The sequence below is a fragment of the Adiantum capillus-veneris genome, chromosome 13 (genome assembly GCF_014529385.1).
Source record: "Adiantum capillus-veneris isolate H3 chromosome 13, ASM1452938v2, whole genome shotgun sequence".
NCBI lineage: Eukaryota > Viridiplantae > Streptophyta > Polypodiopsida > Polypodiales > Pteridaceae > Adiantum > Adiantum capillus-veneris.
Window position 1 is genome coordinate 143,638,301 of NC_140943.1, and position 25,701 is coordinate 143,664,001.

The 25,701-nt window shown below is 45.3% G+C and overlaps 1 protein-coding gene across 1 annotated transcript in view; it reads left to right on the forward strand.

The window, feature by feature from the left end:
• The first annotated feature begins 1,175 nt into the window (after positions 1 to 1,175).
• LOC147444999 (uncharacterized) overlaps positions 1,176 to 25,701 on the forward strand; it is an 86,316-nt gene continuing 61,790 nt past the window's right edge. Inside the window, exon 1 of the mRNA XM_086527490.1 lies at positions 1,176 to 1,328. Within this exon, the coding sequence (XP_086383616.1) occupies positions 1,276 to 1,328 (53 nt within the window). The 5' untranslated portion in view covers positions 1,176 to 1,275. The remainder of the gene's footprint in view (positions 1,329 to 25,701) is intronic.

Genomic DNA, 25,701 nt, shown 5'->3' on the forward strand with positions numbered 1-25,701 from the left:
GTAAAAAGCTTTACATTCATCGAGCATCGGCAGACGCTCGATTTCAGTGCAGGCTAAATTAATTTGGCTTTGCTTTTGTAAGGGAGCTTAAACTCCTTAATCTATAATTAATCAGGTTAACGGTGTCGTTAACGACACTGCCTTTGCAATCGTGAGTCAGTTCTTGTCTCAGGGGTATCAAATTCAGTTGTTTTTGTGCTTTGTTTCCATTTCAAAGAGGTTACTAGTCAATTGTGCGGTGTGGTGCATCTTTTCTTTCTCTCTTCTCTCACAACTAGCAGCCCGACGTTGACCCAACTCGCCTTTCAAATCCCTTGCCCTTCGACAACGGTTGCACCAGCTTTAGTTTCCACTTACAATCACATTGGGCTTTTAATGGGAGATTGTTGGATAAAGGCCCTATGGCTGGCCCCGTGGCCATCCCTAACCCCCCCACGAACTCTTACCAACCTTTTGTATTCTTCTCCTATACATAAGAATAAAAAAAGCACACACACAACTCCTTCCAAGCCGTGTGTTTACCCTGAATAGTCTTCTCTCCTCTTCTCCTTCCCCCTTCCTGCACGCACTAACACATGGATCCACTCCCCATAGTGCCAAAGGAGGACATCAGTGCCACAGATAGGGCTAGTAACGCCTTCTCAAAGGCTGTTCCTATTGAACACAAAGTGAAACTCTGTCCAACTGTTTGATAGAGTCGTTTAATCAAAGGCTTAAAGTGAGAAGGTTTAAAAAGAAATGTAAGCCAAGCTCTATGTAAGAAAGAAATCTCACATGTTGGCAGAGAATGCGTTGCATTCGACAAATGCATAAGGCGCCTTGAAGTAGAGAGTGGAGAATCTTGCACCACTGACATAGCAGCTCATGCAATGGCAAGGCAACATGTTTCGAAGCTTGGGCATAAGGTAGAGCTTGTTACTTGATGCGCACCGCCCCCCCCCCCCCTTCCCAAAAAAAGGGGCCGCCCTCACCCAAGGGGATAGAGGCTTCGTGCAGAAACGTTCGGCTGAGAGAGAGAGACGTGAGAGAGAGAGAGAGAGAGAGAGAGAGAGAGAGAGAGAGAGAGAGAGAGAGAGAGAGAGGACATCGTATGGATGCATGTAGAACGACTGGATAACCAAGGGAAAAGATATAAGAGAAGGGGAATCTCTCCATATTCCCCTAAAGAAAAAATTATGGGACATCTTCTAACTTCTTTGCGAAAACACTTTTCAATCGTACGTCTTCCCCGCTCATCTAATAATTTTACATTTTCTGAGCAGCTTCACTGAGAACATGACGGGAAAAGGATTCATTTCGGAGGGAGATGTGGCTCTTCTACTTCGCAGGTGTGTGTGTACCTCTGATTGTGTTTGCTAGCGTCCAACTTTAGTACGGTCAGTAACGCGGAAGGATACGGGATGATGATGATACGATGGCAGCGAGATTGTTGCTAGAAGAGCATTATTGTGCCAGCAGTGACGAGTAGAAACGACAGTGTGGATGAGGATGATGATGACTTCAAGAAGAGCATGCTTCTTCCAGCAGTGTTGACGACAGCTGACTTAAAGTCTCTCACATGTCATGATTGCTGGCTGGAGTGGATGTGGCTCAGATGGTGCATGAGAGGGTTTTGAGGGCGTGATTTTGCAGTAAAATGCTGCAGAGTTGAGGGCTCTTACATTCATGATTGTTGGTAGGAGGTCAATTTTTGCGAGAATGGGTATGCTGATGATTGAAGTAGGAGGCAGACTGCAAGCCACTAGCCTGTGTGCCCTGCAGGGCAAGTCAAGGAGGTGTTAGTTCAAATGGGTTACTGATTAGCTGTGAGTGAACCATGCCTTTTGAGTGCAATTTATGCTTCAGTCACAGCAGGGAGTGTTGAGAAGCATTTCAAATCAAGAAGACGCTGTTGATGCCGACACGAGAAGATTAGTTGCGAATGTTGCTTGAATAAAAGGGTCGCCTGCAAATAATATCTATATCTGATGCTCTTCATCATATCTGCATTTTTTTGCTTTGAATTTTCATAACCCAAGGCTTCTTTTAGAATGCACCTTAATCTGCTTTTTATTTTTGTGGTTTTCTTTTATAAATTTGTCTCCTCTGGATATGAAGATTCAAATTACACTTTGCAGCTTATGCAATCTTTTCTTCTGATTGTTCAGAAGATAAAGTCCTTATGAGCCATGACCTTCTAAGGTTGTTTGTCTCTTCCAGGGATGTGTTTCAGCCAATCGCATGTATTTACTTTTGTAAATTTGTTTCCTCTGGATATGGAGTTTCAAATAACATTTTGCAGTTTTTAAACTTATGCAATCTTTTCTCTGATTGTCCAGAAGATAAAGTAGTTATGAGCCATGACCTTCTAAGGTTGTTTGTCTCTTCCAAGGATGTGTTTCATCCAACCGCGTGTTATATGTGTGGGACAATGTACTTGTCTCCTTAGTTTTCAATGCCAATGTGAATCTATGGAGTTTGCTCTCCACCTCTAAAGTTACGACAGAAACTCATTGCGTAGGTCTTTGTATTGATGTATGCTTGTGTGTGTATGCATGGTGTGGGAGCCTATATTTGGTACCTAGTTCTACACCCACTATTGGGCATTGATGTTGTAGTATTTAGTCAATACTATGCATGTCAAATTGCATTAGAAGGGTGTGGTGAGAAGGGATAATGTGAGAGAGAGAGAGAGAGAGAGAGAGAGAGGGGGGGCGGATAATGCCCGATGTTCGAGCTATTAGGTTCTACCAGCTGCCCAACGTCTCTTGGTGGAAGTGCCTATGTTTCAGAAGCCGCTGTGATCCTCTCTCTGCTTAGCTTGCTAGGGCACTTTTATTCTCTTTAGGAGAGGTTTTTACCCTGGCTTTTAGTTTTTATAGTTGCCATATGGCTAGTTATTTCGAAATTGTATAGTTTCCAGATTATTGCCTTTGGACCTGCTTTGGAATCATCGATTTACTTGCTCGATTAATCGGCAACGTATTTAGCAATTGCATCTAGATCCACCTAGGACCTCATAGATGCCCGATTAATTAATCCTTATTGCAATCACGTCTGTCGAGATCTTTCAAACCGAAATGCTGCAGTCATTTCGTCTATCAGTTCCTGCACGTAGACAAGTCAAGAACAAATCAGTATCATATTATCGGGAATTCCAGTTCATAAAGTCATACAGCAGAATACTGTCAGCTCACAGTATCCTTGAAACTCAAAAGAGACATCAGTGACTTTAGTATCAAAAATCGGGGCAATCTGTTGACAAAGAAGTGGAGCGACTCCCCTCCTGTGCATACCCACTGCACCAAATTCCGCCCAGCTGAGTTTGGGGTTCAATTTGGAATAGACTATGCTAAACCAAATGCTTCAAGGTAAAGGTTCACAATTTGAGGAGTATCTGCCAGGTCCTCTTGCTCCATCCACTTCGCATCCAATGCGGGATAGTTCTTGAATTTAACCAAGAACCGCCTTATCATTTTACCTTTTATCTTTCTATCTTTATGTGCCAAAATCTGTTCTGGAACGAGTATCTCCTCGTTTTCCTCCACTTCGGGTTGCTCATCTGGCTCCCCGTCATCGGGCACATCGCCTTTAAAAGGCTTCAAGAGACTCACATGAAAAGCATTGTGAATCCTCCAAGTTTTGGCAGCTTCAATCGAAAGGAGACATCATTTATCTTTTGGGAATCTGGAAAGGTCCATAGTATTCATGCTAAGCTTTGGAAAAAGCCGCTCCTTTCTCTTTTTCTTTCTCAGGCGTGCCTTCTTAAAACGTAAGAGCACCCAATCGTTCTCCTTTAATTTCAAGTCGCGACGATGTCGATCTGCTGCCTTTTTGTGTCTTTCTTGAGATTTCTGCAAAGCCTCCCAGACCTTGGCAAAAGCCGTGTCCAAGTCTCGTGTGTACTCGTCGGCTTCAAAGATATTATCTTTTGTGCTTAGGAAGGGTGGAACCTTCGTAGCACCTTCAATAATCTCAAATGGTGCCTTCCCCGTCGAAGAGTGAATCGTGTTTTTGTAGGCAAATTCCACCAAGGGCAAATACTTTTCCCATTGAGTCTTCTGATCCGAGATGTAAGACTTCAATAAATCCAGTAGGACTGATGTGACAGACTTGGACACTCCAAGTCAAGAATCAATCACCACAGCACCAAATAACCACTTCAAAACAATTCACAGATCACAATAGATTTGCACTGGCCCGGCGGAGTTCCGTGCCTAGAGATATTGGCCCCAAAGACTGGCGCCCCTTTCGGTATTTCTTTATGTATTAAATCAATGTCAAAGTACAAAGAGCTGTTAGGGTTTCACTCTCAGACTCTGGGTCCAGATGCTCTGAGAAGTGAGCCCTAAACCGTGTATTTAAAGGTTACAAGGGATGCCCAAAAGCAGAGCCCCAAAAGCTTTGTAACAAACTGGTGACGTGTCAAAGCCTAAAGAATGGAGTCAACGTACAGATGTGGCCGAGGGGCCTAAACCCTAATTTTGGAAACCCTAATTGCTGAAACCCTAATTCTGGAAACCCTAACCCAAAAACCTGCAAACCCTAATTTCTGCAAGAAACCCTAATTGCTGCAAAACCTAATTCTGAAAACCCTAACCCTAAAACCTGCAAACCCTAATTTCTGCCAGAAACCCTAACCCTAAGGCAGCAGACAAATTCCAAAAATTGTGCTGACATGATGACGTGGTAGGCTGTACAGATTTCCGCGTTTTGCGCTGGTTGATGACGTGGCAGGCTGTACGGATTTCCGTAAATTGCGCTGACAGCTTTTGGCATTGCTTTTAGGACCAGAAGCTTTTGAGTTTGAAAGCTTTTCATGTAAATTGCTTATTAGGCCAAGGGCCTTTAAATATGAGGCTAGGACTTATTCTTTGGCATGCTTCAGTACGAAGGTGCAGAGTCTGGAGTACCGGCTTGTACTTTGATGATGTAATATAAAGAAATACCGAAAGGGGCGCCAAGGTTTGGGGCCAATACTCTCTGGGGTGGAATTCCGCCACTCCGTGTCGCGTGTCGTCTCTCTCTCTTTCAGTTCAGTTGTTATTGAAGTGCTAAAAGTTTGTTCAGTCTGCTCTTCTCTATTGGCACGTGGTGTCCGCCTTGTGACAAGCTTTCAGTTCAAAAGCAGTAAAAATTCTCTCTCTCTCTCTCTCTCTCTCTCTCTCTCTCTCTCTCTCTGAGTAAGTAAAATAAAGCAATAAACTCTCTCTCTCTCTCTATCCTTCTCAAATTGCGTCGCCCATGCTGGCTGCTTTTCACCTACGCAAACTGCGTCGCAAATCTCGGAAATTTGTACACTGCTGCCACTTGGTATATCAGCTGCAAGATTAGGGTTTCCAGCCACTTTAGGGTTTCAGCTAGCTGTTAGGGTTTTTGAAAATTAGGGTTTTTGGCAGAAATTAGGGTTTCTGTTGTCGGTAGCCACGTCATCACTTCGTGACATACCCCCCTCTTGAAAGCATTGTGATCGACCGCGATTACACCTGCAAAACCGACAGAAGTCACAAACCGTCTTAGCAGACACTGACTGTTAGTACCTACGTACTAGGAACACACATCTAGCACTGTACCAAATCGACAATCACATCACAGGACATCACAGGACATCACGTGACATTCAACATTCATTCGGATCTTAGAACACGATTTATCGGCAATGTAGCTAGCAATCGCATCTAGGTCCAATTGGGACCTCATCGATGTCCGATTGACTAACCCCTATTGCAACCATGTCTATTCGAGATCAATCAGATCAAAATGCTGCAGTCATTTCGTCTCTCAGTTCTTGCACTTAAAAGAAGTCAAGAACAAATCCGTATCATAATTAGGAATTCCATTTCATTAAAGTCATACAGCAGAATACTGTCAGCTTTCAGTATCCCTGAAGCTCAAAGAGACAACAGTGACTCTAGTATCTAAATCAAGGCATCTGTTGACAAAGGAGCGGAGTAACTCCCCTCTTGTGCATCCCACTGCACCAGATCTCCGGCCAAGCTGAATTCTGGGTTCCGTTTGGAGTAGACTATGCTAAACCAAAAGCATCGAGGTAAAGTTTCACAATATGAGGAGCATCTGCTAGGTCCTCCTCCTCCATCCACTTCGCATCCACTGCAGGATAGTTCTTGAACTTAATTAAGAACCGCCTTCGGACTTTACCTTTAGTCTTCGTATCCTTATGTGCCAAAATTTGTTCACGAACAAGGATCTCCTCGTTTTCTTCCACTTCGGGTTGCTCATCAGGCTCCCCATCATCAGGCACATCACCCTTAAAAGGTTTCAAGAGACTCACATGGAATGCATTGTGAATCCTCCAAGTATCTGGCAGTTTCAATCGGAAGGAGACATCATTTATCTTTTCAGTGATCTGGAAAGGTCCGTAGTATCGCATACTAAGCTTTGGAAAAAGCGTCTCCTTTCCCTTTTTCTTTCTAAGGCGTGCCTTCTCAAAATGTAAGAGCACCCAATCATCCTCCTTCAATTTCAAGTCGCGACGATGGCGATCCGCTGCCTTTTTCTGTCGTTCTTGAGACTTCTGCAAAGTCTCGCGAACCTTGGCAAAAGCCGTATCCAAATCTCGTGTATATTCATCCGCTTCAAAAATCTTATCTTTCGTCCTTAGGAAGGGTGGAACCTTCGTAGCACCTTCAACAATCTCAAATGGCGCCTTCCCCGTCGAAGAGCGTATCATGTTATTGTAGGCAAATTCCACCAAAGGTAAGTACTTTTCCCATTGAGTCTTGTGATCTGAGATATAAGACTTCAATAAATCTAGAACCACTGAATTTGCAATCTCAGATTGCCTATCAGTCTGCGGGTGGAACGATGACGAGAACTGCAACCGCGTGTCAATGTTCTCCCAAATTGCCTTTCAAAACAAACTCGTAAATCTGGGGTCTCTGTCGGAGACAATCGTCTTAGGCATGCCATGTAATCTGAAGATCCGTGCCACAAACAGTTTCGCTAAGTGATCCGGCTTGACTGTTTTCTTTACTGGAATGAAATGAGTCTGTTTGCTAAATTTGTCAATAACAGTCCAGATACCATTGTGACCACTTTGTGTTCTTGGGAGATCAAAAATGAAATCCATTGCAATACTTTCCTAGGGGCGGGTGGGTATGGGTAAAGGCTGTAACAATCCCTGTGCCTTATGCCTGTCAAACTTGACGTTCTGGCATACTAAGCAACTGCGTACAAACTCTTCCACATCCTTTTTGAGTCTCAACCAAAAGAAGTATCTCTCTACCCTCTTCATGGTGGTAGCAATGCCGCGATGACCCGTAAAAGGTGGACAGTGGCATTCAGTCATAACCTTTTTCCTCAACGGCTGTGTAACGCACAACATGGTTTTTCTCATCAAGTAGCCTTCCCGAATGGAGTATCCTGCTACTGTCTCCCCATCCTGTATCCGTGTGAAAATATCTACAAAATCTGTATCTGTGGCATACTGATCGACCATATACTCAAAGCTCCTAGATGTATCGTGGAAATAGCCAGAACAAACGGCTTTTGAGACAAAGCATGTGCCACCACATTCTTCTGTCCCTGCACGTGGACAATCTAGAAGTGAAACTGTGACAAGATGTTCGCCCACTGCATCTGCTTTTCCGAAAGCTGCTTCTGTGACAAGAAGTAGCGCAAACTCTGAGGGTTTGTAAAGACAGTAAAATTGGCTCCGAGTAGGTAATGCTGCCACTGAGTAAGAGCATGGATAACCGCCAAAAGCTCTTTCTCATAAATCTGTGCTGTCATCTCCGGCCTAGAGAACAATCGGCTCTCGTAAGCAATGACATGGCCTTCTTGCATCAAGATCGCACCCAGACTACGACCACAAGCATCACAATATACTTCGAATGACTTCTGCAAGTCCGGCAAAGTCAAAATTGGTCCCGTATTCAATTTCTCTTTCAATGTCTGAAAGGCAGTCACCTCTATGGATCCCCACGAGAAAGGGACTCCTTTCTGTGTCAAGATATGCAAAGGGGAAGCACCCTCTGCAAACTTTCGTACGAACCGCCTGTAGTACGAACAGAGTCCGAAGAAGCTTGTAACTTCATGGACATTCTTCAAATCGGGCCAATCACGTATAGTCTCTATCTTGGCCGGATCCATTTGCACTCCTGCTGCTGAGACAATGTGTCCCAAAAAGTGTATTTTTGGTAGAAAAAATTCACTTTTCTTTGCATTAATCACTAACTTGTGATCATTATAGTCTCTATCTTGGCCGGATCCATTTGCACTCCTGTTGCTGAGACAATGTGTCCCAAAAAGTGTATCTTTGGTAGGAAAAATTCACTTTTCTTTGCATTAATCACTAACTTGTGATCTCGTAATGCCTGAAAGACCTGAAGCAGATGATCTCTGTGTTCTGCCTCATTCTTGGAGAAAACAATGATGTTGTCAAAGAAAGTGCCAACAAATAGCTTGTACTCTCGAAAAATCTTGTCCATCATCCGGTTAAATGTCGCAGGAGCATTGGTTAAGTCAAAAGGCATCACCAAAAACTCAAATAACCCAAAAGTAGTCCGAAAGGCTGTCTTGTAGACGTCTCTCGGTGCGATTCGGATGTGATGATATCCACTCTTCAGGTCAATCCTGCTAAAGCACGAGGATCCCCGTAACCTGTCGAGTATATCATCGATCTTAGGAATCAATAATTTGTTCTTGATGGTGATTTTGTTGAGAGCTCTATAATCGATGCACATTCTCCAAGATCCGTCTTTCTTTAAAACCAACAACATTGGAGAGCAATACGGTGACGCACTAGGCTTGACAAGACCCTTCATAATCTCTTCGTTCTGTGCTCGGCTCACACGGTAAGGTGGCCGGTTCGGTGATGTGCTTCGAGGTATCAAATCAATGGTATGATCTTCAGGACGAGCGGGTGGTAACTCGCCTGGCAGGCCCTCTGAGAAGCAATCGGCATGAGAATGGAGAAAATCTTGGCGTTCTTTATCAAGATCATACATATTTGTCCTATCCTCATCACTCAATTCTTTTATAATGATCGAGTAAACAAACAGACTGGATTTCATTAATTTTGAAATGGCCGAAGCCGATACAATAGGGACAGACTCGCCCTTAAGTTTATATCAAGTACAATGGTTCTGCCCTTCTCTGTGGTTAATGTCGCTTTCCTCGCCTGATAGTCGACCACGGCGTTGTTCTTGTGGTACCAGGGAATTCCCAAGAGAACATCACAACCTTCCAAAGGCATTATGTAAAAGTCCTCATGCCCCAAATATCCCTGACAATGCAACCGAAGTTTGCCAATGACAGGTGTAATGGCTACGTCCCTGCCGGATGCTGCTAGAACAGCCTCCGCAAGTGGTCCCATCCGATTGGGAGTGATCTCGAGTCGCGCCGCCAATTCCGGTGAAATGAAGTTGGCCTTGGCTCCTCCATCAAAGAAGATCAAGGCCTCTTGATCTTTCACTTTGCCCCAAGCTCGACAAAGTTCTGTACTCTCGTCCATGGTGTTGGGATCGGTACCCACATAATCTGGAACTAGTCGTGTTTTCATCTTGCCTTTTCGTCCACGTTCCTCAGCTGCTTCCGAACTCTTAGGCCTGTCGTCGTCCTTATCATTTTGTTCTTTCTGTGCCTTTTTAGGGCACTTCGGGGAGATATGTCCATGTTCCCCGCATCCAAAGCACTTCCCCTCCTTGATGAATCGAGCTCGCTCTTGAGGAGTAAGCTTGGGTCGTGCATCCTTTTCTCTGGGTTGCTCTTTTTCTTTCTACTTTCATTCCCAGAAGTTTGTTCGGCTCGTTGTGTCATGGCCTCATCTGTGGGGTAGGTCAGTCTGCCAGAGTGAATGGCAAAGCCCCGCTTCGCATGACTCATCAACTCTTGAATAGAAGCCGACTTCTGTTTCAAGGAGTGATCTCGGATCTCTGTAGGTAGACCCAAGGTAAACCGCTCAATCTGTTCTCTGAACGAGTTCTTCTTGAATGAAGAGGCTGGTAGAAAAGAGCTCCAGAATCTCTCACAGTAAGCATTGATTGTATCTTTCTTGGTCATCCGAAGATGGTTCCAAGCAGCTCGTATATCTCGTTCATACTCTTGCATTAACCAAGAAGAAATAAAAAGCTTCTTAAATTTTAGCCATTTAACTGGCGCAATCTTGTTTAAAAGAAGCGTGGACCACCAAGTACGAGCATTCCCCTTAAAGTAAGAGGCAGCTCTCCGAATCTTGGAGTGCTCTGAGTAGCGTCCTCCCGCGAAAGCGATGTCAAATTGTTGTATAAAAGACAAAGCCTTCGAAGCATCTGAGTATCCTGAAAAAGTATCAAACTTGATCGAGTGGCCACCTTCCTTAAACTCTCGGACTTTCTTGCTTTTATCTTCGAGAAAGTCATACTGGTTGCCTTTATAAAAATTCTTCTCGTTCGCATAAAAGTTTCCGTCGTCGGAATCTGAGCTGTTTGTAGACGAGTCCTCAGTAGAACTGTTAGTCTCTGGGTGAGATTTAGCTTTCTTTGCCTTTTTCTTGCCCTTTCCGAAGCGTTGTTTCTTGCTTTGCTTTTTACCTTTTCTGTCTTCGCTCGAATCTGAAGAGCTAGAAGAACTGTCAGAAGAAGAAGAAGAAGAACTTGGTACTTCTTCAAAGTGAACACGCTTCTTCTGTTTCTTTGCTTTGTCAAATGTCGACTGACGACCCAAACAACCCGGGAAGTCAGTGCCTTTCTTCTGCTTTTTGCCGTGCTTTTTGGTTTTCTTTTACGCGTCAAAAAGCTGAGCAATCCGTGCATCAACCACCTCTTCTAGTTCCTTCTCTGTATACTGTTTGTGATCAGAAGGTTTCTTGAGAGCGGGTTTTAGGGGTGGTGTAGTGGTTTTTTGCCACTGCGCATGCACTTTCTGAAAAGAAGTCTCTCTCATATATTTTGCCAATTTCGGATCCTTCGCAAAACTGAGCATCATCTTTGTTGCATCGCCGATCAATTGACGATGCTTCATCTCTCTTTGCTCCGCCTGAGTAGGCTGAGGCGGGCCATATTCTCTTCCGGAATCTTCGTTGTGATCCCTACCCGCATCTCCAGATGCAGAGGGAGTCGACTCGTCCTTACATGAAGCCATAGGTGCCGCGGAAAAAAATTAGGGATCGGATTTCCCGTAGAAGGGAAATCTGCCGTGCTCTGATACCACTGTAACAGACTTGGACATTCCAAGTCAAGAATCAATCACCACAGCACCAAATAACCACTTCAAAACAATTTACAGATCACAATAGATTTGCACTGGCCCGGCGGAGTTCCGTGCCTAGAGATATTGGCCCCAAAGACTGGCGCCCCTTTCGGTATTTCTTTATGTATTAAATCAATGTCAAAGTACAAAGAGCGGTTAGGGTTTCACTCTCAGACTCTGCGTCCAAATGCTCTGAGAAGTGAGCCCTAAACCATGTATTTCAAGGTTACAAGGGATGCCCAAAAGCAGAGTCCCAAAAGCTTTCAGTTCAAAAGCAATAAAAATTCTCTCTCTCTCTCTCTCAGAGTAAGTAAAATAAAGCAATAAACTCTCTCTCTCTCTATCCTTCTCAAATTGCGTCGCCCATGCGGGCTACTTTTCACCTCCGCAAACTGCGCCGCAAATCTCGGAAATCCGTACACTGCTGCCACGTGGCATATCAGCCGCCAAATTAGGGTTTCCAGCCACTTTAGGGTTTCAGCCAGCAGTTAGGGTTTCTGAAAATTAGGGTTTCTGGCAGAAATTAGGGTTTTTGCTGTCGGTAGCCACGTCATCACTTTGTGACAAGTGAATTTGCAATTTCCAATTGCTCATCGGTCTGCGGGTGGAAAGATGACGAGAATTGCATCCGCGTGTCAATGTTCTCCCAAATAGCCTTCCAAAACAAACTCGTGAATCTAGGGTCTCTGTCGGAGACAATTGTCTCAGGCATGCCATGTAATCTGAAGATCTAGGCCACAAACAGTCTCGCTAAGTGAACTGGCTTGACTGTTTTCTTCACTGGAATGAAATGAGCTTGCTTGCTAAATCTGTCAATAACAGTCCAGATACCATCATGCCCACTTTGTGTTCTCGGGAGATCAAAAATGAAATCTATTGCAATACTTTTCCAGGGGCGGATGGGTACGGGTAAAGGCTGTTACAATCCGTGTGCTTTATGCCTGTCAAACTCGACCTTCTGGCATACCAAGCAACTGCGTACAAAATCGTCCACGTCTCTCTTGCATCTCGGCCAAAAGAAGTATTTCTTCACACCTTTCAAGGTGGTAGCAATGCCGCGGTGACCCGTAAAAGGTGGATAGTGGCATTCAGTTAGAACCTTTTCCCTTAATGGCTGTGTAACGCACAACATGGTTTTCTTCATCAAGTAGCCATCCCGAATGGAATATCCTGTCACTATCTCCCCATTCCGTATCCGAGTGAAAATATCTGCAAAATCTGTATCTGTGGCATACTGATCGACCATATCCTCGAAGCTCTTGATGTATCGCGGAAATAGCTAGAAGCAATGGCTTCCGAGACAAAGCATCTGCCACCAAGTTCTTCTGTCCTTGAACATGGACAATCTGGAAGTGAAACTGAGACAAGATGTTCGCCCACCGCATCTGCTTTTCCAATAGCTGCTTCTGTGACAAGAAGTAGCGTAAACTCTGGTGTGAAGACCGTAAAATCGGCTCCGAGTAGGTAATGTCGCCTCTCGTAGGCAATGACAATGGACATGGCCTTCTTTCATTAAGACTGCACCCAGACTACGACCACAAGCATCACAATATACTTCAAATGAATTTTGCAAATCCGGCAAAGTCAGAACTGTCGTGTAGTCAATTTCTCTTTCAATGTCTGAGAGGCAGTCACCTGTGTGGGTCCCCACAAGAAAGGGACTCCTTTCTGTGTCAAGATATGCAAAGGGGAAGCAACCTCTGCAAACTTTCTAATGAACCGACGGTAGTAAGAACATACCCAAGAAGCTTCTAACTTCATGGACATTCTTCAAATCGGACCAATCACGTATAGTCTCTATCTTGGCCGCGTCCATCTGCACTCCTGCTCTGCTGAGACAGTGTCCCAAAAAGTGTATCTTGAGTAGGAAAAATTCACTTTTCTTTGCATTAATCACCAACTTGTGATCTTGTAATACCTGAAAGACCTGTAGCAGATGTTCTCTATGTTTTGCCTCATCCTTGGAGAAGACAATAATATTGTCAAAGAAAGTGCCAACAAATAGTCTGTACTCTCGAAAAATCTTGTCCATCATTCGGTTAAATGTCGTTGGAGCATTGGTAAGGCCAAAAGGCATCACCTTAAATAAACCAAAGGTCGTTCAAAAAACTGTCTTGTAGGTATCTTGTCACAGGGACGTGGCAGTTGTTAACTATGTCACAAGGACGTGGAAAATGCTAACTTTAGTTGTTGGTTTCTTTCCAATGGGTTTTGTTTTATTTTTGAGACCCTCTTCTTGAAGTAGCAAACGGTCGGACATTGCATGGCCAATGTGAACGGTAGTTTCACCCGTAGATGGGCAGTGGTCGGCACTTGAATTTGTATGGTAAGAGGATGTCTAGGCTCAGAGTAGGATCATATAGGTCCCCCCGTTGCACTTAGCAAGTTGGTGGATACTAGGAAGTGAACTCAATAAAGGCTTAAAGTCAAGGTGTGACTACCAATAGAAAGTATCCGACAGTTGGGCCACATTGCACTTTTGGATGCGGTCCCAATGAGGATAGATGGTCAGATGACCACAGGGAGCCCAACGGAATCATTTTCTAAAATTTAGGGAACTGCTATTTTGGGCCCGAAATGTGTTCGCGTCATTACCTCTGGTATGACTAGGGGAACACTTTACTACTCTGCCCCGAAGTCAACTGGGTGACCAGTCGGGAGGTTTTTAAGCGGCGAACCCGAAACGGGAAAATGCTTGTAAATGCACCAAGTGTCAACTTTTCATGCACTTTCCTCCTACAGAAAAAAGGGCGCTGAATTTCATGTTGGGAGAGGCCTCATTTGCTCTCTATCACAGGTTAAGAGCTATGGATTGCTTCCTTTCCCTCTTATGTACAATGCAGTGCTAGGAGTGATGCCCTGCACGCTACACACTCCTCTCTCTCCCCTATGAGCATTATGTTATGCCCCTCTAGTGGGCTTTTCATTTGACCAATGTACAGTTATGTGGGTTCATTCGCGATTGCTGAGGCAAGAGCCTCTTGCATAGGTACTGGATTAGCTAGTGGCTAATCCCCCGCAGGTACAGGTGAATTTGGAGAGGTTTCACGTGAGAAATCTCGTCCAATTCAAAGGGCAAGTAGCCCTTCAGGAGCTCGAGGTCTTGCTACAGACGCGACCGGCACGCGAAACGGAGCCGAGAACAGAGAATTACAGCCCTGCTGTGTATTTTTGCAGGTTTAGGGTTTCGGCCCTAAACGGACCCTAATACCCCCAGGAGGTTCGGGGACTGTTGTACAAGTAAACTGGCGCATTTTCGGGGCAGAAAACAGAGAATTCAGCGTGCTGCAGATTCTCGCCAGGTTTTGCAAAGTGTCCGTATGCGTCGGGAAAGTCACCTATTGCGTGGGGATACCGACTATGAAGCGTCCTAGTACAGTTATGCTACCAAAATTGGGCCAGAACAGGTGTTTCTTAGCCTAGATTGTGCCGGGCAGCTTGTAGGAGATCACAGGTTTTATTCCCTCCGTTAAAGAATAAAGAAATACCGAAAGGGGCGCCAATTTTGGGGCCTATAGGTTGTCGGCGTCTGCTCGGAGCATTCTAGCTTCCGAGCCGTGTGTGTACTTAGGTGTTAATCCCCGTTACAGGTTACCTTTGCAAAGTACTCTGTGTGTGTTTAAAGTAAAGAATTTCGGGTGAAAGCCAACGCCCACCGCCCTACGGGCCGGTTTTATGGTTCTGTTGCCGGGACATCAATCACTTTTTCCTCAAAGAGTGAGCCTCGGTTGTTTTGGGTAATGACACAGAGTGCAGGAACGCGGGATTACACTATGGCCGACAAGGGGAAGGGCATTATGGAAGAGGGTTCCTCTTCAAAGGACAGGTAGGAGATCCTTATGGTTTTCGAGATTGGCGAGAGCTCACGGCCATGTCAGTCTGTACCTCTTGTCAACATGAATGTCCCTCCAGTAGTACAGGGCTTTATGACTGGGCAACTTGAGGATGATGCGTTCAAGACTCAGTTAGTTGTCGCGGTGAATGTCTTTTCGCAGTTGGTGCAGAATCCAAGGTTTATGGAGTTCTTGCAAGCCCCACTAGTGCAACAACAAAATAGACAACCTACGCCGCGTACGGAGCTTGTTGATGCTCAAGCCCAGGTACTTCATTCGGCTCAGGAGGAAAGGGAACACTCGCATGTTGCGGAGTCAGGGGCTCCAAAACAGGTTCCTCCTCTGCTTGAAGAGGTGGCTAGAGTGCCTATTCCACAGGTTATGCTAGTTCAGCCCGCCACCTTTCAGAGCTAGCATGCTGTCTTGAATGGACAAGGAACTGGATACCAAGCTATGCATTAGTTTTTCCAGCACCCACGGTACATCCTGGGTATTTTGGGGGTGGATCAGTGTTCCAAAGTATGGCTGGTTATGCGCCTGGAAGTCAGCCGTACATGCCAGGAACAGTGTTTGGGGGTATGCAAGGCATTATGCCAAACCCCATGTATGGTAGTATCGGCATGCAACAAGGTTTTCACTGCAACCAGGGCCAGTTTGGGGTGCCACAGGGTCATTTTGGCATGGCTGGTTTTTCTGGACAGCAGCTAGATATCGCACCTCTGATGCAAAATGTGAATGGCCAAGATGTGCCGATCATGCCTACTACAGTGCCCATGTTGCAGACCATTCCGTATGACAACTTGGGGGCACTAGAGAAGCCGAAGGCTTACAAAGAAGGTGGTGCAGCTATAAAGTTCAGTACCTTCAGTGGTTTCGAGGATAAGACAAAGGCCCTCACTTTCCTCCAGCAGTTTGATACAGCTTATGCGGAGTGTCACCAACGTGTGACTACTATCTATCCTTTTTGTTGATTTCTTTCTTATTATCTATTTACTTTCACTTTTTGGAAACACCCCTCGGGAAATCTAACTGCCTTGCATTGTATAGCTAGTGTGGAACTGTCCAGAGGGAGTCCAGGCCTGAGGGCAAGAGAGCACTAAGGTTGGACAAGGACTATGGTTAGCCAAGTGGGGTCATTGACTAGCCAAAGTGGAATCCTTTGCTACAGAGGCTACATTTCAATTTTGGGTGTGGCCACAGTGTACAAAGAGGGTCGGATGACCTAGAAAGATACAATGGCAGCATCTCCTAAAATTTAGGGAACTGCTATTTTGGGACCTGAAAATGTGTTGGCGTCATTACCTCCGGAATGACAAGGGGAACATTTTCTTACTCTGCCGTGAAGTCAACTGGGCAACCGGTTGGGATATTTTTAGGCGGCAACCCCGAAACGGGAAAATGCTTGTAAATGTGCCAAGTGGCACATTCTGGTGCACTTGCCTCATGCAACAAGAAGTGGCGCTGAATTTGAAGAAGGGAGAGCCTCATTTTCAGTTTTTGTCACAGGTTAAGAGCTATGGAGTGCTTGCTTTCCCTCCTATGTACAGTGCGGTTCCAGGAGTGATGCCCTGCACGCTACGCACTACCCTCTCTCTCTCCCCTTTGGCAGTATGTTATGCCCCTCTAGTGGGCTCTTCATTTGACCAATGTACAGTTGTGTGGGTTCATGCGCGATTGCCGAGGCAAGAGCCTCTTGCACAGGTATTGGATTAGCTAGCGGCTAATCCCCCCGCAGGTACAGGTGAATTCGGAGAGGTTTCACGCCAGAAATCTCGTCCTATTCAAAGGGCAAGTAGCCCTACAGGTGCGGGAGCTCGAGGACTTGCTATGGATGCGACCGGCACGCGAAACGGAGCCCGAAACAGTAAATTACAGCCTGCTGTGTATTTTTGCAGGTTTAGGGTTTTGGCCCTAAACGGACCCTAATACCCCCAGGAGGTTCGGGGACGCAAGGGGACCGCTGTACAGGTGATCTGGCGCATTTTCAGGGCTGAAAACAGAGAATTCAGCGTGCTGCAGATTCTCGCCAGGTTTTGCAAAGTGCCCGTATGCGTCGGGAAAGTCGGCCAATGCGTGGGAATACTGACTGTGAAGGGTTCTAGTACAGTTATGCTGCCGAAATCGGGCTGGAATAGTGGAAATTCAGCCGAGTTTGTGCGGGGCAGCTTGTTGGGAACCACAGCGTTTATTCCCTCTTTTGAACAATAAAGAAATACCGAAAGGGGCGCCTAAGTTAGGGGCCAATCTGGTGTCCGTCTACTCATACAGGTGCAATCTAGCAGCCTGTATCCCTCTCCCCTTTGTTGTGTCTTGAAAGTACAGGTAAAATAGACGACTAATAATGGGTGAAAGCTAAATCAAGGTTTAAAGTAAAGTCTACCGCCCTTTTTGGATTGAACAGGCCGGTTTCATGGTTCCATCGACGGGATTAAATCACTTTTTCCCATAGAAGTGAGCCTTGGTCAGTTTAGGCTTGAAGACACAGGGGATCATAGACTAGACACAGGGAATTGCATTTATGGCTGACAGACCAGATGATGTGACTGAAGAGGTCTCCTCTTCACAGGGTCAACAGACACATGAAGTGGGTGAGTCCTCAAGACCACCACAGATAGATGACGATATATTCAGGACCCAGTTGGCTACTGATGTGGCTATGTTCACACAAGTAATGCAGAATCCGAGGTTTTTAGCCTTTCTGCAACCTCCTGTTCCGTCTCAGCAAGTTGGGTCACTGGATCATATTCAAAAGCCTGTTAAGGCTCGAGCACAGGTGATTCATACCGCACAGTCAATGGAAACACTTGTACATTTGACGGAGAACATGCAGTCTCCACAACCTATGCCTAAGGTGCAAGAATAGGTGGCTGAGATGCCAGTTTTTCAAGCTGTACCAATTCAGCCCGCCACCTTTCAGCAGCCTATAGCTGGTTCTAATGGGCAGGGAAGCAACTTATAGGCTATGCAACAAGTCTTCCCACCACCTTCAGTACACCCTGGCTATTTTGGAGGTGGATCGGTATTCCAGAGCATGGCTGGTCATGCACCTGGAAATTAGTTTTACACGCCAGGAACAGTGTTTGGGGGTGCTCAAACGATGATGCCTAACCCCATGTACAGTGTCATGGGCATGCTACCAGGTTTTCAGAGCACTCAGGGCCAATTTGGGATGCCACAGGCAAATTTTGGTATGGCTGGAATTACAAATCAACAGCCAAATATGGCATTTCCAAGTCAAGTTAATAGCGGCCAAGGAACACAGATGAACCCTAATAGTGTTCCCATGTTTCAGTCACTTCCATATGACAATTTAACGCCGCTAGAGAGGCCAACTCCGTACAAAGAAGGTGGCAAAGGTGTGTCATTCACGACCTTTACAGGGTTTGATGACAGGAAGAAGGCTCTTTCATTCCTCCAGCAGTTTGACAAGGCCTATGCAGGGGGAAACTTTACAGAGGCTTCAAAGGTCCGCAAGGCAGCCACTTTCTTGACAGGGAATGCGGGACAATAGTGGACAACTTTATTGCTTCAAGGGCAAGCTCCGTCCACATGGATTTACTTCAAGCAGATTTTTGCAGCAGCATGGTTATCTGATGACTTTGAAGCAGATGTCATGACAGAATGGCACCAGCTAAATGCTGCCACTTGCAGAAATCTGGATGATTACAATCGGAAGTTTTGGAAAGCTCTACTTCCAGTAACTTCCTATAGGTTTGTGCCATTGACAGAACAGATTGAAAAATACTGTTGTGGCCTACCCAAAGGATTGAGAAAGTACTGCATGAAGACAAAAGTCACTACTTTGACGCAGCTCATCGAGGTAGCAAACACTGGCAATGGTTTGCTCAAGGGAGAAGATTGTGAATTTAACACTGGCGTCAAGGCAGGATCAGGCAAGAAAAATTCAGCTAAGAAGCACGTTCCCAATGAGTCTCCTAAAGGGACTCAGGAGTCGGCCAACGCAGGGAAAGACAAAGCTACGGCTGAATCAGAAAAAGGACCTGCAAAGAAATGGAAAAGACGTTTTCCTCGCAAGTCAGAAGAGCAAAAGAAGGTCCTGAGGACAGAAAACAAATGCTTTATATGTGAGCAGCCTGGCCACATTGCTTACAACTGTCCTACAAAGAAAAGGCCAGTTGATTCTGAAGACAAGGAGGACAGGAAAGGAAAGAAGCCCATGGCTGGTCTAGTGCCAGATATGGTGGGCGACAAGCCAAATTCAGATGCAAGTGAGCTTTGCAGAGCATGGGGAAAGGTCAGGGATCAAACAATGCTTATCTTCTTTGATCCAGGTGCCAAAGCCAACTTCATTTCCCCAGAATTGGCTTCAAAGTTGGGAATCAGACCTGAAGAGATGGGGTATACAGCAGAGGCAGGTTTGGCATGTCGTCGCCATACAGAGGCTGTGACACCCATCATCGGAAAGTTGCGTCTACATATCCAGTCCTATGTAGATGCTGAAGAATTTTACATCATGCCACTGGATGGATGTGATGTGTTGTTAGGTATTCCTTGGTTGTTTCGTGTACAGGGAATCCTGGATGCCTACAACAAAAAGATCACTGTACAGAGCAGGGGAAAGACTCACATTCTGGATGTAAAGCTTAAAGGGGAGTCTATTCCTACTGTATCAGTTTCTGCTATTACTTCTGTAATGAAAAAGCATCTTTCTGCGTACTTGGTTTTTGCACGTGAAGTGTCAGATTGTGATGAATCAAATTTATCTGTGCTAGATAAAGAAAGGTCAATGTTTTTACAACAGTATAGTGACTGCGTTTCTGATTCATTACCGTCTCAATTACCGCCAGAGAGACCCGAGGACCATGCGATAGATTTGGTGCCAGGCAGTAGCCCACCAAGTAAGCCTCCGTACAGGGTTAGTGCGGCTCAACAGAAAGAGATAATGGGCCAAGTACAGGAGTTGTTAGAAAAGGGGCTGATTCAGCCCAGTTCATCTCCATTCTGTTCTCCAGTGTTGTTGGTGCAGAAAAAGGATGGCTCATGGCGTATGTGCATCGACTACCGTGCACTGAACAAGAATACCATCAAGAATAGGTTCCCTATACCTAGAATTGATGATATTATGGACAAATTAGAAGGAGCAGCTATGTTTAGCAGGATAGATCTAAAGAGTGGGTACTATCAAATCCGCATTAGATCAGAGGATGTGCACAAGACTGCTTTTAGAACGACGTTTGGCCTTTACGAATTTTTAGTGATGCCCTTTGGTCTCACAAATACTCCTGCTACGTTCAATAGGATGATGGACAGAATTTTCCGTCCACACCAGCAGTTTGTTGGTACATTCTTTGATGACATGATAGTCTACTCAAAGAATGAAGAGGAGCATAGGCATCACTTGGCCATTGTGTTCAAAGAGCTACGCAGTCATAGTTTGCTCATCAATGCAAAGAAAAGTGAGTTTTTTCTGGAAGAGATTCACTTTCTGGGACACATTGTCTCAAAGGATGGTGTCAGAATGGATCCTGCAAAAGTTGAAGCGATCAAGTCATGGCCAAATTTGAAGACGATGCATGATGTCCGAAGCTTTTTGGGACTATGCTCCTATTACAGAAGGTTTATCCGAAATTTCGCTGAGATTGCTTCACCTTTACATGCTCTTCAGAAGAAGGCAGTCACCTTCAGATGGACACAGAAAGAGATTTCAGCTTTTAATCTCTTAAAGGAAAAGATGACTTCAGATCCAGTCATTGTGTTGCCAGATCTTAGGAAGTCATTTGTGGTCCAGTGTGATGCCTGCGGTAGTAGCATTGGTGCTGTGCTAATGCAAGATGGCAGGGTTGTAGCCTATGAGAGCAGAATTTTGCAAGGGCCAGAGATGACCATGCAGGTCTATGAGAAAGAGTTACTGGCTGTGATTCATGCCCTCTTAAGTTGGAAACACTACCTGCTAGGTGCAGATTTCGTTGTCCAAACGGACCATCAGACCTTGCGATACTTCTTGACACAAACAAAGTTATCTGAGAAGCATATGCGATGGGCAAATATCTTGTCCATGTTCCATTTTCAGATTGTGCATGTGGAAGGCAAGAAGAACGTTGTGGCTGATGCCTCGTCAAGGAAGCCACAAATTTCAGCTGTGTCAATTCCTTATCATCATGAACTTGATGATATGAGAGAACAGTATGCAAATGATGAAGATTTTGCAAGGGTCTTCGAGCAACTAATGGATGGACAACGTCATGAACACTATCTTCTTAAAGACGGGTTCATGATGATGCATGGCAGATTGTGTGTCACAAAGCCATTGCGACGCAAAGTTATGGAAGAGAGTCATGTCCCACCGTATGCAGGGCATCGTGGTATCGATGCTACAGTTAAAGCGGTTGAGACATTCTTCTATTGGCCTATATTGAGAAGAGATGTGGATGCCTTTGTGCGAGAATGCCTAATATGCCAAAAGGTCAAGTTTGACAGGCAAAAGGCACTAGGGTTATTGCAACCACTACCTATTCCAGATAAACCATGGGAAAGTATTGCTATGGATTTTATCTTTGATCTTCCGAGAACGCAGACAGGAAACGATGGTATTTGGACCATTATTTGCAGATTCAGCAAACAGGCTCATTTTATTCCTGTCAGGAAGAAGATAAAGCCAGATCAAATGGCACGCTTGTTTATGAGCAATATTTTCAAGTATCATGGCATGCCACAGTCGATCGTTAGCGACCGTGATCCACGCATGACAAGTTTGTTCTAGAGAGGCTTGTTTGAGAATATGGGCACAACGCTCAAATTCTCTTCGTCATTTCATCCTCAAACAGATGGGCAGTCAGAAGAGGCAAATTCTACTGTCCTAGATCTGCTGAAGTGCTATGTGTCAAAGCATAAAGGAAAGTGGGTTCAGTATTTGCCATTGGTGGAGTATGCATATAATAATACAGTGCATTCATCAACTGGCAAGGCACCCTTTGAGATAGTTGAAGGTGGCAAGAAAGTTCCTCCCATACTGCATACAAAGGACAAGATATTTGAAGCAGATAAGTATGTTCCGGACATGGATAAAATGTACAAGAAGGTCAAAGTGGCCTTAGAAAGGACTCAGGCAAAGCAAAAGAAAGCAGCTGATCGTCACCGTCGTGAAGTGGTATACTCACTTGGTGATTGGGTGCTTTTACGCTTTGAAAAGGCAAGGTTAAAGAAGATGAAGGGCAAGGAAAGACTGTTTCCAAAGCTCAGCATGCGTTACTATGGGCCTTTTCAAGTATGCGACATAATCAGTGATGTTGCATATAGGCTGAAATTGCCTGACAGTTGGAAGATTCACAATGCGTTTCATGTGAGTCTTCTCAGACCCTATGTGGGTGATGTGCCAGAAGATATGCCAGCTGAAGATCAGCCGGAAGTCGAGGAACTTGACAAGATCTTGGTCCCTGAACAGATTTTGGCACACAAAGAAAGGAAAGTGAAAGGCAAGGTTGCTAGGCGTTACTTGGTAAAGTTCAGAAACTATCCACCAATGGATGCTAAGTGGATGGAAGAAGGCGAACTTGCAGAGTCACCAACTATGTTATCACTTTACCTTGAAGCCTTCGGTTTGCAACCTACCTTGACTTTTTGAGTTTCAGAACTACATGGATTGTCAGTGTGACAATGGCTTTTGAAACAAACGATGTACATGGTATTTAAAGTGAGCTCAAATCAAATACCTGTTACATGAATGTTAGAGCTGTACAGATTGTCAGTTTGGCAATTGCTCTTATGGATTGTCCAAAAGTTTGGTTAGTGCTATAGAAGTGAGTATCTCTTGTCAGTTTGTCAAGGATACAGTGATTGCTTCTATTGAAGAGTACATGTGTAACTGCATTCTTAAACTGTCGGTTTGGGTATGCTCAAAAGTGTTACTATAAGACAGTGGCAAAATGTGCAGCTACCATTTTGTCATTAGAAAGTTAGTGACTCAAAGCAATGGCAGAGTGCGAAGCTACCACTATGTCATTGGGACAGGGTTCACACGCAGGCAACACATGAGTCGACGAGGTGTTGAATACACCAGGGTTGACAATGAGCATGTATCTGTCGTATATGTGTCGACAGGTGTTGAATACATCAGTGTTGACAGTGAGCATGTATGACATAGATGCAAACGAGGACGTTTGAGATTTCAAGAGGGGGGTATGTCACCAGCGTGTGACTACTATCTATCCTTTTTGTTGATTTCTTTCTTATTATCTATTTACTTTCACTTTTTGGAAACACCCCTCGGGAAATCTAACTGCCTTGCATTGCATAGCTAGTGTGGAACTGTCCAGAGGGAGTCCAGGCCCGAGGGCAAGAGAGCACTAAGGTTGGACAAGGACTATGGTTAGCCAAGTGGGGTCATTGACTAGCCAAAGTGGAATCCTTTGCTACAGAGGCTACATTTCAATTTTGGGTGTGGCCACAATGTACAAAGAGGGTCGGATGACCTAGAAAGATACAATGGCAGCATCTCCTAAAATTTAGGGAACTGCTATTTTGGGACCTGAAAATGTGTTGGCGTCACTACCTCCGGAATGACAAGGGGAACATTTTCTTACTCTGCCGTGAAGTCAACTGGGCAACCGGTTGGGATATTTTTAGGCGGCAACCCCGAAACGAGAAAATGCTTGTAAATGTGCCAAGTGGCACATTCTGGTGCACTTGCCTCATGCAACAAGAAGTGGCGCTGAATTTGAAGAAGGGAGAGCCTCATTTTCAGTTTTTGTCACAGGTTAAGAGCTATGGAGTGCTTGCTTTCCCTCCTATGTACAGTGCGGTTCCAGGAGTGATGCCCTGCACGCTACGCACTACCCTCTCTCTCTCCCCTTTGGCAGTATGTTATGCCCCTCTAGTGGGCTCTTCATTTGACCAATGTACAGTTGTGTGGGTTCATGCGCGATTGCCGAGGCAAGAGCCTCTTGCACAGGTATTGGATTAGCTAGCGGCTAATCCCCCCGCAGGTACAGGTGAATTCGGAGAGGTTTCACGCCAGAAATCTCGTCCTATTCAAAGGGCAAGTAGCCCTACAGGTGCGGGAGCTCGAGGACTTGCTATGGATGCGACCGGCACGCGAAACGGAGCCCGAAACAGTAAATTACAGCCTGCTGTGTATTTTTGCAGGTTTAGGGTTTTGGCCCTAAACGGACCCTAATACCCCCAGGAGGTTCGGGGACGCAAGGGGACCGCTGTACAGGTGATCTGGCGCATTTTCAGGGCTGAAAACAGAGAATTCAGCGTGCTGCAGATTCTCGCCAGGTTTTGCAAAGTGCCCGTATGCGTCGGGAAAGTCGGCCAATGCGTGGGAATACTGACTGTGAAGGGTTCTAGTACAGTTATGCTGCCGAAATCGGGCTGGAATAGTGGAAATTCAGCCGAGTTTGTGCAGGGCAGCTTGTTGGGAACCACAGCGTTTATTCCCTCTTTTGAACAATAAAGAAATACCGAAAGGGGCGCCTAAGTTAGGGGCCAATCTGGTGTCCGTCTACTCATACAGGTGCAATCTAGCAGCCTGTATCCCTCTCCCCTTTGTTGTGTCTTGAAAGTACAGGTAAAATAGACGACTAATAATGGGTGAAAGCTAAATCAAGGTTTAAAGTAAAGTCTACCGCCCTTTTTGGATTGAACAGGTCGGTTTCAGGAGGGAATTTTACAGAGGCCTCGAAGGTTAGGAAAGCTGCCACTTTTTTAAAGGACAATGCGCTTACATGGTGGACGACATTGTTAATGCAAGGACAGGCACCCGCCACTTGGGTTTACTTCAAGCAAATGTTTGCATCTGCTTGGGCTGTCAAATGAATTTGAAGCCGACGTCATGACAGATTGGCACCGGCTTACTTCAGCTTCGTGCAAGAGCTTGCTGGAGTACAATAGGAGGTTTTGTAAAGTGTTACTCTCAGTGACCTCTTACAGATTTGTGCCATTGACAGAGCAGATAGAGAAGTATTGTTGTGGGTTGCCTAAAGGGCTTCGCGATTACTGTACAAAGAACAGAGTGGCTACCCTCACTCAGCTTATGGAAGTTGCGAACACTGGTCTTGCCTTGTTGAAAGGAGAGGACAGTGGATTTCCCAGCAATGAGAAAGGAGAGCAGCAAAAGAAAAATTCAGCGAAGAAGCCCTTTGTGAAAACGGCTCCTGATGTGTCACAGGGGTCAGAAAAGGCCACCAAAGACAAGGATTCAGCCGGGACTTCTGGAGCGCAGGCAAAGAAACAAAAAAAGAAGCCTTTTGTGCGCAAGTCGCTCGAGGAAAAGAAGGTCCTAATGGCTGAGAACAAATGCTTTATATGCGAGCAGCGTGGTCACTTTTCTATCAATTCTCCACAAAGAAAAAGACCAGCTGACTGAGAGGATAAAGAAGACTAGAAAGGCAAGAAGCCTAAACCCACGGTAGGTTTAGTGCCAGACATGGTGGGTGACAAGCCCAACACAGATGCAAGTGAGTTATGCAGTGCATGGGGTAAAGTTAGGGATCAGACGGCACTCATCTTCTTTGATCCAGGTGCCAAAGCCAACTTTATCTCACTAGAGTTAGCTATGAAGCTGGGCATCAGAGCTGAAGAGATGGGGTACACAGCAGAGGCAGGGTTGGCATGTCCTGGCCACTCAGAGTGTGTTACTCCCATCATTGGAAAGCTGCGTCTGCATATCCAGTCATATGTGGACACAGAAGAGTTCTACATCATGCCGTTGGAAGGATGTGACGCCTTGTTGGGGATC